We start from the raw sequence: 19683 nt of genomic DNA, 5'->3' as shown, positions 1-19683 counted from the left end.
ACTGCGCCCCACCCCGACCCCAAGCTCTAGACACTCAGACCAGGGCTTCGGAGTGGTATTTATGTGGAGCTGACTTAGGTTGGAAAGGGTTGTTGTCAATGTTGGGCTTGGAGGACAGGACAATATCTCTGTCTTCCCTGCTTCAGAAGGTGTAAAGAATCGTGTTCTGTGTCTGGAGTCCACAGCAGCCTGGGGAGACCAGGTAGCCCGCTCCATTCTGTCTAGATGTCTTGGGGTTCTAGGACCGACCGCTCTCTTTCCCTCATATGTTCGCAGTTTGCGAACATTTAGGGGACTGAACGGCCCGACTATGGTCATGCCATCCCTAAATCGGGTTAATCTCTGACCTGCTAGGTCAGATTGAGGCCTACCTCGTGGTGGGTAATCATTTGAGCACCTACTGGAAATACAGAAAAAGAAAACAGCCCCTAGGCAGGAGTCTGGCTAGGGAGGACTGGCTGGATAACTGTATAGTTCGGAAAGAACAAAAAAGTATGACGTTTGAACTCCTTGTGATTCACTAAGGCCTAGGGTGTACCGGGCATGGCATTTTGAAAAGTGTTTAAGATGTGAGTAGTGAATTATAGTTTTCATCTTTCTCACTCCCCATTTGGAATTGGTCCCAAATTGGTTGCTGTAGAGCTGTTTACCCATCTGTTACTAGAAGTGGTCAGGATGAGGCTTGTCAGCGCTAAGAAATAGGCATCCAGCCACTTACCAAAATAAGATTTTCCTGAGATCAGTACTGAGGCTTAACCGTGGAGGGACCTGCCTCATCTTTCATATCTACTTAGGCAAAATTAATAGCAATAATGACTACATAAATGTTACAGCTGTGACTGAATACACATTTGTTTTAATGCTTATGTGTGTGAATGTATGTACGACGTGTTGTGGGTGCTGGTGCTAAAGCATGCAGTATGTGGGTTCTGAAGATCTAACAAGTTGTCAGGCTTGCATGGCACCTTTACCTACGTAGCCATCTCCTTTGCCCTAAATAAAATTCATAACAAACATGGGATTGAACATATGGTTATTCACATAGTAGCAGAGAGAATATTTTAACCTTTGAGTTAATGTCTCCTGGGCTTTGGGGTAATAAAGGAAACTTACTTTTTGAATGTAGCAGCAGCTCTCTTAGTTAACTTGTGTCCCACAGAAATCTTTTGCAAAACATTGCAAAGAAATCTTTCATTATTGACTAAAGCTACAGAATTTTTGCAGTGTTTAATGTGATTTTGCTTTTTTTTTTTTTTGCTTTCTTTTTTTGTTTTGTTTTGCTTTTTTTAGGCAGGGTTTCTCTGTGTAGCCTTTGCTGTTCTTGAACCCACTGTGTAGACCAGGCTGGCCTCGAACTCACAGAGATTTGTTTGCCTCTACCTCCCAGGTGCTCTGAAGAATTAAAGGCATACACCACCACCACCACCACCACCACCGCCACCAGCTGGCTAGAGTGATGTCTTTGTAGTTGATTAGACTATGGCAAGCTTTTTTCCTTTGATGCTACAAAGTTAAACATGTCTCTCTCCCATGCCCCATTTTTTATACCCTTAACTGAACTGACTTAGCACAGTGGTTCTCAACCTTCCTAATGCTGTGGTGACCACCAACCATAAAAATTATTTTCATTGCTACTTCCTAAGTATGCTTTTGCTACTGTTATGAATTGTAATGTCGATGTCCTGTGTCTTCCAATGGTCTTAAGGCCACACCCCTGTGAAAATGCCGTCATGACCCACAGGTTGGGAAATGCTAACTTAGTAGGTACGGGTATACAGGATGCTAATGAAAGAACGAGAACCAGAGTTAGTCTATCATTTTACAAAAATGTTTGTGTTTAAAGAGGTAACAGGGAATAAACCAGGAGTTTTCCTCGTGTGTTTTTTTTGTATGTAGTGCCTTGTCCTTTTTCTTTAGACCACTGAAGCTTCTTCCTGCTCTTTTCCTATAAAGAAAGAACTTGTGTTCCAAGCAGGCATAATGAACCAAAAAAAAAAAAAAAAAAAGGCACAAGATGCTCTGAAAAGGGGTGGGCCAACATCAGGGCTGGGTGGATGCTAGGTCCTGATAGGTTAGTATAGAGTGTCTGTCAGACACAAGCCCAGTGATATGATAGAGTCTTATCATGGCATTATTCCAGCTCATATTTTAAAAGTTTAGGATAGTAGGAAGATAATGTTTGTTTATTTGTTTGTTTGTTTGTTTTTTGAGACAGGGTTTCTCTGTGTAACAGCTCTGGTTGTCCTGGAACTCACTCTGTAGTCCAGGCTGGCCTCCAACTCACGGAGACCCACCTGCCTCTGCCTCCCAAGTGCTGGGATTAAAGCCACCATGCCTGGCGATACTTCATTCTTCTGGTTTCCTCCACACTTAATAGTCACTACAGTGAGCAGGGCGGTGATGGCACACGCCTTTAATCCCAGTGCTTGAGAGGCAGAGGCGGGAGGATCTCTGTGAGTTCGAGGCCAGCCTGGTTTACAGAGAGAATTCCAGGACAGCTAGAGCTGTTACATGGAGAAATCCTGTCTTGAAAAACAAAACAAACAAACAAACAAACAAATCACCACAGTGACCATTCATTTGCTTCCAGCTGAGGGCTAAGTGTTTCCTAGACACGTGTCACTCAGACCTCACACGTTCTGGCGGAGAAGGCTCAGCACGAGCAGGTTGGTGGTTAACATGGTCCCATCCGTCATCAGAAATGGCATTGCTGGGAGGAGCTGTTTACAGAGGATTCTGTTGGAATCTTTTGGTTTTGACCGAAGCTTTCTCACAGATTTCCTGATAGCTCAATCTTATGCCACGGCGATTTTGTGTGAGCCACTTTGTAGGGTCCTGGGGATTGAACCCCGGTCCTCTGGAAGAACAGCCAGTGCTTTTAATCACTGAGCCATCACTTCAGCCCTCAAGAGCTTCCTGAAAGACAGTGAATGAAGGAACAGAACGTCTCACCTGCCACTGCTTACAGGTTTAGGTCCTGTTGTTAAGCTATTAGATTATTGTCTAACAAACGAAGCTTCCAAATGAGATAGGAAGTGAACGGCAAGCATCGATCTGCATTCCTGTGACACAAAATTGAGCTGTCAGTAAATCCTGGAGGGAGCTTCAGTCTCAGAGCACCCAAGATTTCTGGCTTCCAGAAGCTCTGTGTGCATGCAGTGCACACACATAACACCCCCCCTCCCCCCCCCCCCCCCCGTACCAACAAAATAATAAAGTGACAATTAAACAAGAAAAATATTTTAGGTCTAGGCACTGTTCAGACACTTGGCATGAGTCAGTGAACAAAGGAAATGGAATTGATGCTTTAAAGGAAATTTTTTTCTCCACACCAGGGAGTCAGCCAATTAAGAAAGAAAAGAAAAACATCAGCAATGGGGGTGTGACTCAATTAGAGCATGTGCTTACCATGTGCAAGGCTGGATCTACCACCAGTAAGTACCACAAGGAAGGCAGGATAAAAAGAAGCTATCTAGAAACCTAGGGCATAAAAAGCTGAGGGTGTGCCAAGGATGTCCTGTGTGACCTGACAGATGAAGTGTGTGAGGGAACAGGTCATGAGTGGGCCAGTTAGGCGAGTGTTCTGGGTGGAGAGAGAAAGCATGTACAAAGGGCCTGAGGTGGGAGCATGCCAGGAAAGGAAAGAGGCCAGGAGACAGGAGAGCGGAGATGGGATGGACTTCTTATGGCTTACAGCTGTTGTGTTTGAAAGGCCTAGTGAGATGGGAAGCCATTAGCTGGAGAGCTTGCATTTACCAAGCAGACCCACCACGCTCCTTTCTACCTTGATCTGCCTCAGGATGTAGAGCTATGCCAACAGGCTCCCTTGCTTAGGGTGCCGGGTTTGAGCCCCGCAGTGTTGCTAGGAGAAAAGAAAAGCGAGGGACGAGATCAGCAGAAGTTTTCCCAGAACAGAAGGTCCTACCTTTTCAGGTGCCTTCTCCAAAAAGACCCTGGACTCCTTCTTCACTCCTTCCTTCCCATCTTTAGACCTGTTAGCTGCCAGGACTCAGCAGTGAGACAGTCTGAATGACGATTTAACAGGCTCCTCGGGTTACTGTTAAGAGTTATATGTGGGGGCTGGAGAGATGGCCCAGCGGTCGAGAGCACTTGCTGACTTTCCAGAGGACCAGTACACACTGGGTGGCTACAACCTTCTGCCCGTGTGTGTGTGTGTGTGTGTGTGTGTGTGTGTGTGTGTGTGTGTGTGTAGTAGATGGGGGTGGAGATAGGCAATGGTTGAGAGGTTCTGGGTGAGAGGTGACAGCTACTTACAGAGTGGCTGTCGTGCCTGTGATAAGGAATGGTCAGTTTCTTGGCAGTCTGTGAAGGGATGGGTGTGTGTGTCCCATGATAAGTGTTTCCCCAGTGGATGTGAAGGGCCTTAGTACACAGCAGGGTGAGGTTGTACTGTTAGTGTCCACCCTCATCAGTATCGTCCTATCAGGAATCACCCTAGTGCAAACTGTAAACTAAGATGGATAGTCTCTGTTTCGGTGGTGGCCATGTTTATAATACATACTATTGCTCTTCTTTTTTCTTGTTTTTTCTTTCAGTTTGCCCTTGAACAGAGACCAAAGCATCTTCCACTTGATATTTATCTATCTATTCATTTATTTACTTATTTGAGACAGAGTTTCTCTATCCTGGAACTTACTTTGTAGATCAGGCTGGCCTTGAATTTAGAAATCAACCTGCCTCTGCCTCCTGAGTGCTGGGATTAAAGGCGTGGGCCTCCACCACTGCACGGCTGCATCTTCCATTTGAAATGCCAGTGACGTCATTAGTCAGACAGCCTGTGCTACGTAGCAAGACCCTATCTATAAACAAACAGCTGAATAAACACAAAAATAAAATTGGCCTGAAAATATAGCTCAGTGCTGGTGTCCCTGCAGTGTAAGGCCCTGGGTTCAACTCCAAGGTCTATAAAAGAAAGAAGGAAGCCTACAGACATTTCTGGTTGGGATGACATACATGCACTTTTAGATTTTCAGGTATGTAGTAAACAAATCAAGTGTCTATTGAGAGAATTTATGTTTAAATTTAGGTAACTGTGGCCTTGGGCTGTAGCTTGGTGGTAGAACACTTGCGAGCATATGTGAGGCTCTAAATTCAACCCCTAGCATTGCACACACAAATATGATAACTTATATTTCATGCTTTATATAACACTAATTTAGAAATGCTAATTACTCTCCTCTTACCCACCAGGCAATTCTCCTAAACCTCTTCATGCGTCTTTTCATCATCACCAGTGTATTTTGAGCAAGCAAATACTCTTTCCTAGATCGTATGAGTAAGACAGTCATCATTGAATAGCTTATCCCAGGCTTAGGGGCTGGCCCCGGCCTAGGAGAACAGGTCTGTAATCCCGTCTCCTTGGGGGCATTGAGGCAGGAGGGTAGGAAGTTCAAGGCCAGCCTGTATTACATAGTGAGGCCAGCTTGGGCTAGTTAGTGAGGCTCTGTCTCAGACAGTGAAAAGAAAATGGGAGGAGCCATGAGATGACTCAGTGGGTAGAAGCGTTTCCTGACAAGCCTGATGACGCATGCTTTTCCTTGTGGCTCATGCACACCCTCACACACACACACACACACACATGCACGCGCGCACGCGCACACACACACACACACGCACAAACACACGCACACACACACACATGTGTGCGCACACACATACATGCACACACGTGTACATTCACACGACAATAAAATGAATATTAAAAAGGAACGTTGCTCCTTTTTCTGAGTTTTTAGTTTGTACCCTCTGTGTCAAAAGAGACTAGCAAGAGGAGACACGCAGGTTAGTAATGTACATCTCACAGCGATGCCCAGAGAAGCTAGTAACTCTAGGAGGTGACTCAGGGCTCCGGGTTAAGGACCATCTTCAACTGCAGTGCTGGGACGTCCAGCACAAGAAGCGGACCACAAAGAGCACAGAAATCAGCTTGCTGTGCAGCCTCACACTGTGCTTTAGGAAGTCTGGCTTCATCTTTCCTGTTGGGAGGACGGGTAGGTAGTTGGAGGGGGCGGGGAGGGGGCGCGGGAGGAAGATACCAGAGGAGGGAGGGCGACAAAGATGAAGCTATCCTTTAGAGATACGAGCTGCTTCTTGTAAAGGAGCAATTTCTGCTGTTTTCAAAGCTGTGTCTACTGTTGCTCAAAATAAGCAGCTCAAAATAATCCTCACATCAAAGAGGCTTATTGCAAGGGCCCCGTTTCGCCTCCTTCGCTCTCATTGTGAGTGATGGGTTCTCATCTCCTGCAGTCTTATTTTGGGGTGACATACTCTACTCACCCATGTTCCTCAAATATTAAGTTCAGGAAAATTTTTTGTTACCCTTTTAGTTGAGAAGAAGGATAGTAAATTGGTGATTTAATAAAAACCAAACCAAAACAAAAGAAAACAGAAAGCTGGGCGTGTTGGCGCATGCCTGTAATCTCAGCACTCTGGGAGGCAGAGGCAGGTGGATCTCTGTGAGTTCGAGGCCAGCCTGGTCTACAAAGTGAGTCCAGGACAGCCAGGGCTACACAGAGAGACCCTGTCTCAAAAAACAAAAACAAACAAAACAAAACAAAATCCCAACAATGGGACTGGAGAGATGGATCAGAAGTTAAGAAACACTGACTGCTCTTCCCGAGGTCCTGAGTTCAATTCTCAGCAACCACACTGGGCCACAACCATCTATAATGTGATCTAATGCCCTCTTCTGGCCTGCAGGTGTACATGCAGGCAGAGCACTGAATATATAATAAATAAGTAAATCTTTTAAACACAAACAAACAAACAAACAAACAGAAAAAAGAATGGCCAGGTGCATGCCTGTAACCCCAGCACTAGGGATGTAGATCTCGTTGAGTTCTAGGCCAGCCTGGTCTATGAGTCCAGGACAACCAGAGCTCTGTTACACAGAGAAACCCTGTCTTGAAAAACAAAACAAAACAAAGAAACCCAATAGCATTTATGAATGAAAGAAGTATTTCATCTCTTCTGAAAACCTTTTGTGGCTAGGAAGATGGTCACACAGGCATAAGGAGCCGGGCTCCCCAGCACCCATGTGAAAATACCTACACTGGTAGAACTGAGGCAGGAGGGTCCCTGGAGCTCACTGGCCAGCCTGTATAACCAGTTGGTGAGCTTCCGGTTCAGTGAGAGACCCTGACTCCATACTCATAGGTTCTGAGTGCATAGATGTGTCTGGAGAATACATGAGTGTACGGTTCTGACAACCAGGCTGGTTCCCAGCTTCTGGCATGGGAGTTTCCTACCACTGTTCAGACTGGCATGCCTCTTTCTGCTTTTCCTTTTCATGCTCATGTTTTAAAAGTAAGGATGAGGGCTGGAGAGATGGCTTAGTGGTTAAGAGCACTGTCTGTTCTTCCAGAGGTCCTGAGTTAAACTCCCAGCAACCACATGGTGGCTCACAAGCATCTATACTGGGATCCGATGCCACCTTCTATCGTGCAGGTATACATGAAAATAGAACACTCCTATACATTAAATAAATAAATAAATCTTTAAAAAAAAAGTGAGGGTGAACAAAAGGCATGGAAACTCTTGTCTCTTTTGTTCAGGGATGTATTTTAGACACCTAAAATATAGAGGGAAGATGACAGTATTATTAAGAAAAAAAATTGGGGCCCGGAGAGATGGCTCAGTGGTTAAGAGCACTAGTTGCTCTTCCAGAGGTCCTGAGTTCAATTCCCAGCACCCACATGGTGGCTCACAACCATCTATATTATGATCCGATGCGCTCTTCTGGTGTACATGAAGACAGCATACTCATATACATAATAAATACATAAATATCTTTTTTAAAAGAAAAAAATTCTTTTCTTTTGGTGTGTGTATAGGTACACTCACACTGTGCGTGCATACATGGAGCCAGAGGTTAGCCAGATGTCTTTCTCTGTCATCTTCCATCATATCTTAGTCACTGTTCTAGTGCTGTGAAGAGACACCATGGCCGTGGCAACTCTTATGAAGAAAGCATTTACTTGGGGGCTGGTTTACAGTTTCTGAGGTTTAGTCCATGGTGGACAGCATGGCAGCGTGCAGGCAGACACTGGAGCAGTAGCTAAGAGCTACTTCCTGATCCTCAGGCAGAAAGAGAAAGAGAGAGAGAGAGAGAGAGAGAGAGAGAGAGAGAGAGAGAGAGAGACAGAGAGAGAGAGAGAGAGAGAGAGAGAGAGACAGACAGACAGAGAGAGAGAGAGAGAGAGAGAGAGAGAGAGAGAGAGAGAGAGAGGAGTGATTGAGGGTACCAAGAATGTCCCTATTATATGGTGCAGGGGGAGGGGAAGCCCGTGTCCCTGGGCTGTTCAGGGTAGAGGGCAGGGATGCCAGCCACGCCCTGCAGCAGGGAGGGAAGAAGGGATGCTGGGAGAACCTGGGAGGCCAGGTCCACTTTGGTATGCTACATATACATCTCCCTAGCTTGTTCGGGGAACAGTTCTTCTCGAAGGCATCGCTGCTAACTGCCTTGCGGTTTGCTTTTAATTCTCCCTTCTTCATGCGATGAGGCATTTAGCCTTTGATCTCCTCTATCTGGTGGGGCAGGGAAGGAGGAAGTATGGCGGGCAGGCAGGAAGACAACACCAGCAGCCTCTTTTCTTGGCCAAATGTAAGAAGGCCCGCTGTTTAGAAGGAAGGGCTGTGAGGCGGTTTTCACACGGAGCCTTCTGAACTTTTATGAATGCTGAGTTCCTCTCCATTATGCCTTTTCCTTGACAGTTTGTGAGGTGAAAACTTTTCCTTACCCTTCATATATATATGAAGATTATATATACTAAAGATCAATTGATTGGTTGTAATTTGGGGGTGGGTGGAACAGGTCTTACTATAGCCTTGGCTGTTCTGGAACTCACTCTGTAGACCAAGCTGGCCTTGAACTCAGAGAGCTCTATCTGCCCCTACCTCCCAAGTGCTGTTATTAAAGTGATGTGTGAGTCTGTGCGTGTGCTTGTTTGTATAACATATACATGCAGGAGCCCAAATAGGCCAGAAACGGGCATGAGATATCCCAGAGCTAGAGTTATTGGTGGTTATGAGCCACCAAATGTGGGTCCTGCTTACCCCACTTGGGTTCTCTGGGGGAGCAGTAAGTGCTCTCAGCTGCAGAACTATCTCTTTAGCCCTTTATCTTTTATTTGAAGGCTCAGCTCTAAGTATGGGCTCCTGTGTATTAAATACACTGATTCCTAATAGGAAACAATTGTTTACCTCTTTGAGGCAGTATCAACAGACAACAGCTAAAAGAATCATCAAGAGTTTACCAAAAAATCAGGAAACGTAGCAATTTACAAAAGCATCTAGTTACTTTCACTTCTCGATCTCATCAGGACTTATGTGATCACCGTTTACTCCTTTTAGCTGTTAGAGCTTGGAATGTCAAGTGCTTGGCCATAACCAATTGTTGGTACTAAAAAATGGGTGATTATACTATAATAAGAAACATACGCATGTTGTGTACACTTGTATCTGAAAACCATAAAAAATGAACAAATTTTAATGATAATTTTATCATGTTGTATCTGTCAGATACATAAATATATGTATATAATATAGTATGTATAACAGATGGATAAGTTATATTTCCGTTCAACTCCCCCCAAAGGGGTCACAACACACAGGTTGAGAACCGCTGATATAAAGCCACCCTTAATCTTTATTGTCTCTTAAATGTATATTTAAAGTTTTCTCAACAAAATGACAGTTTAGAACTTTCTCTGAACATTTAACAAAACATTTTAATAGTATAATAATATTTTTTGAGGGGGGGAGCTCAAGACAGGTTTCTCTGTGTGTAGCCCTGGCTGTCCCGGAACTCACTCTGCAGACGAGGCTGGCCTTCAACTCAGAGATCCACCTGCCCTTGCCTCCTGAGTGCTGGGATTAAAGGAGTGTGCCACCATGCCTGGTTTGTAATAATCTTTTAAAGGTATTAGTTACCTCTCTTTTTGGTAAGCTCTGATAACAGTCCTTTGACCTATTATATAGAGTAACATAAAAGTTTATTGTGGGGCTGGGGATGTAGCTCCGTTGATAGAGTGCTTCCCTCGCAAGCCTTGGGGTCAGTCCCTGGATAAACTGGGATGAACATACATGCCTGTACTCCCATCATTTGGGAGAGCGAAGCAGGAGGATCAGAAGTTCAAGGTCATCCACAGATACATAGGGAGTGTGAGGCCAGCCTGGGCACGGGAGACCGTTTCAAAAGTGGATAGATAGATAGATAGATAGATAGATAGATAGATAGATAGATAGACAGACAGACACATAGATAGATACATAGATAGATACATAGATTGATGCATAGAGAGGAGGCTACCTGGATCTTGAATGTTACTGCTTGTTGGGTTTGGCACTTTCTATTTTCCTTCTTGAAGGAGATTAAACATAAAGACATATTTACAAATTTTGGATGTAACACAGCCTTAATGAAAGTCTCATATTTACTAACTGTACAGAAAGGAGTATCACGGAAAGAAACTCATAGCTGCAATCTAATGAGCATGGTTAATGTACACCATTTGTGTGTTTTGACTTTATATGTATTAAGATTTTTAAAATGTTTATTTAATTGTGTATGTGTGTGTGTGTACATACACGTGTATGTGTGTGCGTGCAATCTCGTGCCTGAGTATATGTATGGCACCTCATATGTGCAGGAGTCTACAGAGGTCAGAAGAGGCATCGGATCTCCTGAAACTGTGTTTACAGATGATTGTGACCCACCACGTGGGTGCCGCTAATTAAACCTTGGTCCGCTTTAAGAGCTGTAAGCACTCTTAACCATTGAGCTGTCTCTCCAGTCCCTTGTATTAAAATATCTTATACTACAGCAAACTCCTGCTTGGCCACTTCTGTTACACTCTATAAAGATGAGGTGTAACTTCCTGAGGAATTATGTCATGCAACGGATCTGGTATAAAGGAGGTTTATTGTGGGAAAGGGGGAGGGGCCTGGAGAAGGGACAGAGACAGTGAGTGGGCCATGAGGGCTCAGAGAGAGGGGACAGGGAGGAGGAGAAAGGGGATGCCCAGGGCACAGAGAAAGAGAATGTGGGGCCAGAGGGAAACTGGAACAGAGAGACAGAGTGTTTTATGGTCCACGTACACCTGGCCCACCTGGCATGGCAGGGGCAGGTGATGATGTAAGGTGCTGCTAGGTTCCTCAGGGTGGCAGCAGAATCACCTGTATGCTAGCAACCTCCAAATATGAAACAAATGTCAAAAAATTATATTTGGGGGGCTGGAGAGATGGCTCAGTGGTTAAGAGCACTGGCTGCTTTTCTAGAGGGCCAGAGTTCAACTCATAGCACCCACATGTCAGCACACAATTGTGTGTAGCTAGTTCCAAGGGAATCTGACACCCCCACCCATGCATGCATTCAAGCAAAATACCAATGCACATAAAATTAAAACATAGTAGCTGGGTGTGGTGGCGCATGCTTTTAATCCCAGCACTCAAAGTGAGTCTAGGATAGTCAGGGCTGTTACATAGAGAAACCCTGTCTCAAAAAAAACCAAAACAAAACAAAAGATAAAAATCATAAAAAGACTTAATAAAATTATATTTGGATTTTATGTGTATTCATTTTTCAAATATATTTAAATCATGCATTTTGATCAACAAAGCCTGTTTTGAGACAGGTTCTTGCTGTGCAGCCCAGGCTGGCATTAGCTCACTGTTCTCCTGCTCCCTGTCTCAGCCTCCTGGTGCTGAGATCATGGGCCACTGTTCCAAGCCAAAGTACATGACTACTTACTAGGCAGTGAATTATCTGTTCATTTTTATAAATAGCTGACCTATGAGGTGTTCGTTAGATTTCTTAACTTGGATGATTGGTATCGGTTTGCTACTGACTACATAGAAATAAAAAGGTGTGAATAGGAAATCCGAAGACAAATGACAGTATGTTTGGAATGTTTCTTAAAATTATTTTCCCCTAAGCATTATGACATATTTCCATGTTTGTGTTTGGTATTTGAGTGTAGAAATAAACCTCCATCCTCTTGTTTGGTATTTGACTGATTATGCTGCCCAAGTTGGAGCAGAAGCAGTTCTTGACTGTTCTCCCAGGCAACCACGAGGCAGAGTTCTAGGGAGGGGATGCCTCTGGCAGCAACTGAACCTGGTGTGGATTAGAATAGGCTTGTGCTTGCTCGAGCCTTTTCTCCCAGTTGGGTTTGTTTCTTTGAGGACTGTCCTCTCAGGCATACAGCCGTGTGCCACAGGCAGACCTTGCTTCACCTCCTGGCTGACATGTGCTCCATGCCTGTTTTCCCAGCTCACTTGCTTTACAGCCAAGGGCGGCATGGCAGGACCTGTCTGGGTTCTGTTGTTCTGCTGCCTTTGCCTTAGTCCCTGGCGAGGATTTGGAATGGAGAAAGAATTCTAAGGAACCCGGGACAGTGTCCTGCTTTCCCTAAGCCGTGTTGGATGCTGATCTGTTTCTTGCAGTGTTAAAAATTCTTAACCACCTCATCCCTTAAGCTCAGGTTCAATTACAAATGCCAAAATATCCAAAAACCAAACGTAATTACGTTTTAGGAGCTCGCCATTTTAGGTGGCTCACATCACCACTCTCCTCATTGATGTAAGTTTTGCACATTTGTCAAAGGAACTAGAAACTCTCAATGGGTGTTTCAGAAGTTGTGTGTGTGTGTGTGTGTGTGTGCGCGCGCGCGCGCGCGCGTGTGCGCGTCTGTTTTAAGGTTCCCAGGGAGAGCTGGTGGGATGTACAGCTGAGTGATAGAACTTACCCAGCATTCTTGAGGGTCTACGTCCATCCTCTGCGTTGAAAAAGAAAAAAAGGGGGGGGGGGCAAACATTTGCAGAGCATGGTGGTGCACTCCTTTAATCCCAGCACTGGGGAGATGAGGCAGGGGGATCACTATGAGTTCAAGGCCAGCCTGGTCTACAAAGTGAGTCTAGGACAGCCAAGGCTACACAGAGAAACCCTGTCTTGAAAAAAATAAAATAAAATGAAACAAATAAGGGGTGGGGGGCATTTTCTAGGAACAAGATCATTATATATTTTACAAAATCAAGGAGCACTCACTATAAAGATCAAGAATGTGGAGGGAGCTGGGTGTGGCAGTGACACTTGTGATCCCAGGACTCATGGGAGGTGGAAGCAGGATCAGGTGCTGAAGGTCATCCGTCAGCTACTTAGTAAGTTCCAGACCAACCTGGGTTACATGAGACCCCATCTCAAACACAAAACACTAGGGAGCTGGAGAGGTGGCTCTGTGGTTAAGGACAGATACTGTGCTTAGGACCCAAGTTCAGTTCCCAGGACCCAGGCCAGTTGGTTCCCAGCTGCCTGTAACTCCAGCTCTAGCGAATCCAACACACTCTTTCCTCTTTTGGCTTCAATAGGCATTGCACACACATGTACCACACACATACAAACACACACACACACACACACACACACACACACACACACACACACACACACACACACACACACTGAAGCCAAATCCAGGCCTGGAGAGATGGCTCAGAGGTTAAGAACACTGGCTGTTCTTTCAAAGGTTCTGAATTCAATTTCTAGCAACCACAAGTTGGCTCATAACCATCTATAGTGAGATCTGGTGCCTTCTTCTAGTACATAGGCACACATGCAGGCAGAACACTATATAAATAATAAATAAATCTTTTTTAAAAATCTGAAACATAAATGAGAAAGACAGAAAGAGAAATATCTGTGGCTTCTTTGTTGATCTGAATTTTTGAGATTCTTCATTTTGTGATACTGTGGAGATATATATATGACAGAACCAGATTTTATAATTTCTTGGCATTTTAGCAGTTGATCTCCTTATACACTTCTTAGACGATTTTCATAGTTTTACTTAAACTTTAACTTGACAATAGCATACAGTCTTTCACAGGAACTAATTATGTATTTGATCGACAATTTTATAGAGCAGGGGGAATAAATCTTTCAGAGCCGGGAGTATAGCTAGGTGGTGAGTGCTGCCTGCCATGTGTGAGGCCCTGGGTTTGATCCCCAGAGCAGAAATAAGAGAAAAGGGGGGATCAAAACAAACCAAAACACAGGGAGTGGACAGATGGTTGAGAGCACTGCTTGCACTTTCAGAGGACCTGGGTTTGATTTGTAGCATCCACATGACAGCTCACCTCTGTCTGTAACTGCGCATCCAGGGTATCTGATGCCCTCTTGGCTTTCATGGGCACCAGGTGTGCAAGTGGTGTACAAGCATACATGTAGGCAAAACACCTTTCCCCTTAAAGAAAGGTAGAGGAGGGAGAATATTTTCCTCTATCCTTTAATTTTTTCCCTGAGATCTGTATTAACAAAAGAAAATAAATTTGTTAACATCTATACATGAAGATACTTAGGGAGAAATGGTTGAGACTAAAAGCTTGGCCAGGCGTGGTGGCGCACACCTTTACTCCCAGCACTTGGGAGGTAGAGGCAGGTGGACTTCTGTGAGTTCAAGGCCAGCCTGGTCTACAAAGGGAGTCCAAGACAGCCAAGGCTGTCTCAAAAAACAAACAAAAAAGCTTATATAACAGCTTCCACTAACAACAAAGGATGGTGTGTGTGTGTGTGTGTAAAGGTGACAAGGTTTGTGTAGATTTTCATAGGTGCCTTTTCCCACATTGGAGCTCTGTGTGTGTGTGTGTGTGTGTGTGTGTGTGTGTGTGTGTGTGTGAAATGTAGTCCTTTTTTTCTTCCTAATACCGAGGGTAACATTCTTACAAATGGCATTTTCTGCGTAGATAAGAATTTTTCTTACGAAAGGATGTCTATTGTCTTCTTACTTAAAGGGCTTCTCTTACATCTCCAATCCCTTAAAGTAATAGGCTCAACACAATCCTCATGCTACGGAGGGGTATCTGGGTATAGCAGATCTGGGTATCCTACAGAAGCCAAAGGTACTGTTACCATCTAGGGGTCTTGATCTGGCTCTTTCTCTCTGCCAGCTAAAGCATTAAATGGCAGAGAAGATATCAAGCACTGACAGGTGGTAGCAGAGACATGTCCAGCACAGCAGAGAGGAGCAGACAGAATCTGCAGCTGAAGAAAGGGTTTTATTAGGGGCGAGGAAACACGCACATACAGCAGGCACACAGAGGGCACCTTTCCACAAAGCAAGCAGGTTCTCCTTGAGGGCTGGGGCTTTTCAGCCTTTGGAAGGTCATCCTCCCGTACTTGAGGGTTGGTCATTTCCAAGACAGACAGGATGGCTGATTGGCCCACAACTGTTGTGTAAACTTGTCCCAGTCTGACCTTGGACTCCTTGTGCCAGCCTTGGCCAGAGAAAAAGCCCAGAAGGCCTTTGTTTTACCCTGCCAGGTTTCTATCTCAGGTCTAGAAGGCAGTCATCTTAAAAGTTCATCATCCTCATTACCTAATCATGGACCCTCTGCCTATATGTCTGCTTACCTGGGAGTCTGTCTAGTCCCTCAGTGTCTACCTTCCATTGTCTTCTGGGTGACTGATACTGTGTGTGTGTGTGTGTTGTAGGGGTGGGGTGGGGGGCAGGGTATGCACCCAAACTGCCAGGTCCAGCAGGAGTAACTCTTATGTTTTGGGTGGTTTGGAATGTTAGATCTTAACCCAAGGCCAGAGGTAGAATTCATTCTTTTGACCAGGAGGAAATAACTTTCCTTTAATGGGCCTCCACAGAACCGAGATCAAGCTTACAATGACATTCCCACCTCTTAAGAGGTGGTCTAAAAATCCGTTTGGGAATGGGCTGAAATTTGGGAGTAAGTAAACACCATTTTCACCATGAAAGTCTAGAGAGCCAGTTGTGCTCAGCAGAAAGGATTAGTGTCTGGACTGGAGCTTTTTGTTTTTGTTTTCTTAAAGATTTACTTATTTATTATGTATACAATGTTTTGTCTGCATGTATGCCTGCCTGCGCACCAGAAGAAGACACCAGATCTCATTATAGGTGGTTTGGGCCACAATGTGGTTGACTGGGAGTTGAACTCAGGACCTTTGGAAGAGCAGGCAGTACTCTTAACCTCTGAGCCATCTCTCCAGCTCTGCACTGGAGTTTTATTTCCATTTTCTTGTATATAGTCTGTGCTGGCTGGTTGTCAACTTGACATAAACTGGAATTATGTGAGAAGAGGAACTCCATTTGAGAAGTGCCTTCATTCACACTGCTGCTGGCAAGTCTGTAGGGGATCCCCCCGCCCCTTGGTTTTTCGAGACTGGGTTTCTCTGTGTAGTCCTGGCTATCCTGGAACTCGCTCTGTAGACCAGGTTGCCTCAAACTCAGAGATCCACCTGCCTCTGCCTCCCTAGTGCTGAGATGAAGACTTTTCTTGATTAATGATTGATGTGGGCTGGTCCAGCCAGGCCACTTTGGGGTAGGGTGGGTGTGGGTGTGGCACCATCCCTGGGCAGGTGGTCCTGAGTAAGCCATGGGGAGCAAGCTAGTAAGCAGCACTCCTCCATGCCCGCTGCTTCCGTTCCTGCCTCCGTGTTCTGCCCTGGCTTCCCTCGGTAATTAGAGGGTGGTGCACCCCTTTAATCCCAGCACTCAGGAGGCAGAGACAGGTGAATCTCTGTGAGTTCAAGGCCAGCCTGGTCTACAAAGTGAGTGTCAGGACAGCCAGAGCTACGGGACAAACAACTGTCTCAAAAACAAAACAAGCAAACAAACAAAAAGGAGATAAACCCGAGTTGCTTTGGCTCTTGGCTTTTCATCACAGCAGCAGGAGCCCTGACTAAGCCAAGCCTCCCGCAGGGTGCTCATCTGGATTAGAGACCAGAGCCCCTCCCCCTTCCCCAGCCCCGCTTCTGGCATTTCTGGTTAGAAAACCAAGGACAGTCCCTGGATTGTTGTTTATGGGGGTTCCTGGCCCTAAACTACCTCTCCAGTTACTTCTGTCAGGTTATAGAGCCTCCGGATCTCTATGTAGCACAGAGCTGGCTGTGCTGGAAGACTTCGGGCGCTATGCATTCGTGGTAGTAGGAAGAAAAAACGGCTAGCATCTCATCATCTACGTTTTCTCTCTTCCATGTCCTGCTGCCTTCTCAGGCCAAAGTGGAGGAGAACATCCAGGAAGTCTTCAGTTCCTACAAGTTGAACCACGTTATACCAAGGTAAGCTGTGAGTAGCAGCCAGCGCGCGCATGCGTGCGGCCCTGAGGGGACCACTTTATCCTCCTCCTTGTCTCTACTTAACCAACTAGGGGCGTGTTTCCCCAACCAGCTGAACTAAATCTCTATCTCAGTGGAACTGGAGATCAGGAGATTGTGAGCCACCTGATGTGGGTGCTGGAAACTACACTTATGTCCTTTGGAAAGCCAGCAAGTGCTCTCAACTGGGGAGCTATCTCTCAAACCCCTAGAATAGTTCTTTTTGCCGGTATCCAAATTAAATTCCGGGAGACACCAGTGGATCCACTCTGGTTTAAGACGCTGTATGGGTGGGGTGTGGTAGTGCACGCCTTTGATCCCAGGGGGTTGGGGGAGGAAGAGGCAGGTGGATCTCTGAGTTCAGAGCCAGCCTGCTCTACGCAGTGAGCTCCAGGACAGCTAAGGCTACACAGAAACCCTGTCTCAGAAAACCAAAAAGAAAGAAGCTATATGGTCCAAAGTCCAGCCTCACCTTGTTTAATATATCTATTGACAACTTTTTTTTCTAGACAGTTTCTCTGTGTAGCCTTGACTGTCCTGGACTCATTTTGTAGACCAGACTGTCCTCGAACTCACAGAGATCTGCTTGCCTCTGCCTCCCTGAGTTCTAGGATTACAGGTGTGAGCCATCTTGCCCAGCCTAGCAATCTTGTGAATTCTGCATAGTCCATGGGCCAAGTACATAGACATCTTTTGAGACTGGCTCATCAGGGAACAGGGCTTTCCTCTATAGGGGCCTGTCTGTACTCTCCAGGTGAGAAGCACCTGTGGCACTGACCCAAGCGGAAGGAAGGTCTGGGTATTTCTTACTGAAAATTTACTTATGGCTCTAGCCTTTACCTCTGAGTCTTTGTTCCCTCTCTAATTAGCTACTGTAGAAAACAGCTGCAAAAGGCAGCATTTCGGGGAAGGGCACGTGGGAAGGCGAAGGTCCTCATGCTTCCCCGGGAGGGCAAGGGGCAAGCACGGTCAGCTAGAGGAGTCTTTCCCTAGCCTGCTAGGCTACATCTCTGCAGTACCCAAAGCTGAGACCTTGAGCCAAGGAACCATTCCTTTAGTCAGGAGCCACATCTGGAGCTTCGCAAATGTCATTTATGTCAAGAGCTCAGGGGAACAGAGCTCCTGTCTCCACCAGACCCGCTCCAGCGTCCCTCCCCAGAGGCGGTTGGACCTGGTGATTCTGAAGGACGGTTGGGAGGGCCGCGCTGTTAGCCACTGTGTCCTCGGATGACTCACCTGCTTAAGCTCTGAGTCACTGTGTCCTGCCTGGGGCTCTGTGGACACACAGCCTCTGTGTTCCCACGCAAGGGACCTGTGACTTCTGACGTTCTCTTTTCATTCCCCATCCAAATGGAGCCTTTGGACTCTCATTCTTTTTTTTTTTTTTCAAGACGTATTTATTCGTTATTATGTATACAGTACTTTGCCTGCATGTACTCCTACAGGCCAGAAGAGGGCACCAGATCACATTATAGATGGTTGTGAGCCACCATGTTGTTGCTGGGAAGTGAACTCAGGACCTTTGGAAGAGCAGGCAATGCTATTAACCTCTGAGCCATCTCTCCAGCCCTGGACTCTCGTTTTTGACAAGAGATGAGGAAGGCTGAGGGGCTGCAGTCTGGATGGGTTTTGGTGAGTGGTGGTAGAGATTGTAGGTCAGGTGTGGGTAGAAAACAAGTGTGCTTGGCAGGGTATATCATGTTTCTGGACTTGTTTCAAGAATCACAGTGTCTAATTTTTTTTATCTTTTGTTTGTTTGTTTTGTTTTGTTTTTCCAAACAGGGTTTCTCTGTGTAGCCCTGGCTGTCCTGGACTCACTTTGTAGACCAGGTTGGCCTCAAACTCACAGACATCCCCCTGCCACTGCCTCATAGAGTGCTGGGATTGCAGACATGTGCCACCACGCCCATCCGAAACTATTATTATCAATTTAACCTTTTGGTAGTCACAACTTAAGTCTTGGCCAGGAGGTATAGTGAAGTGGTAGAGCTGTGGTCTAGCGGTGTGAGCCCCAAGTTACAGCTCAAAAGAAAACAACCCCAAATGACAACAAACCAAAGAAACAAAACCACACTTCAGGCCTGACAGCTCATCCAGGCTCACCACCATGCTTATCCAGTGTTGGCAGGCCACCTCGGTGACACGGCTCATTTGGGTTCCTGAGGCCGTGACACTGATGAGATGTGACATGCTCTCAGGACCGCTGGCTGTGCACAGGTCCAGGAACGCCTGCAGTGATGCTGAGGCAGGCATAAGCCAAAGCCGGGAAACAGATGTGGCTCAAGTTCAAGGCTGAAGCTGGATGTTGCTGCATTCTACAATTAATCTCCTTCCCAGAAATGACTTTCCTGTCAGGGGTGGTGGTACACGCCGCCTGTAGTCCTAGCACCTTGGGTAGGGGTGGGGGAGTAAAGGCAGGAGGACCAGGAGTTCAAAGTTTTCCTCAGACGTGAGTTCAAGACCAAGACTAGCTTGGATTACAGGAGACCTTATTTAAAAAAAAAAAAAAAAAGGAAAAAAAAAAGAGATAAGAGTTCCCTCTC

General features: G+C 45.7%; 1 protein-coding gene across 1 annotated transcript in view; it reads left to right on the top strand.

Moving 5' to 3' along the window:
* Positions 1 to 19683, top strand: part of LOC311604058 (protein farnesyltransferase subunit beta) — a 75351-nt gene that overhangs the window by 386 nt on the left and 55282 nt on the right. Inside the window, exon 2 of the mRNA XM_084793572.1 lies at positions 17040 to 17104. Coding sequence (XP_084649698.1) covers positions 17040 to 17104 — 65 coding nt within the window. The remainder of the gene's footprint in view (positions 1 to 17039; positions 17105 to 19683) is intronic.

Source organism: Acomys minous, assembly GCF_964271855.1.
Source record: "Acomys minous genome assembly, chromosome: 8".
In the NCBI taxonomy this organism is placed as follows: Eukaryota; Metazoa; Chordata; class Mammalia; order Rodentia; family Muridae; genus Acomys; species Acomys minous.
Note: the sequence above shows the minus strand (reverse complement) of the source record. Positions and strands in the feature narration are given on the sequence as shown.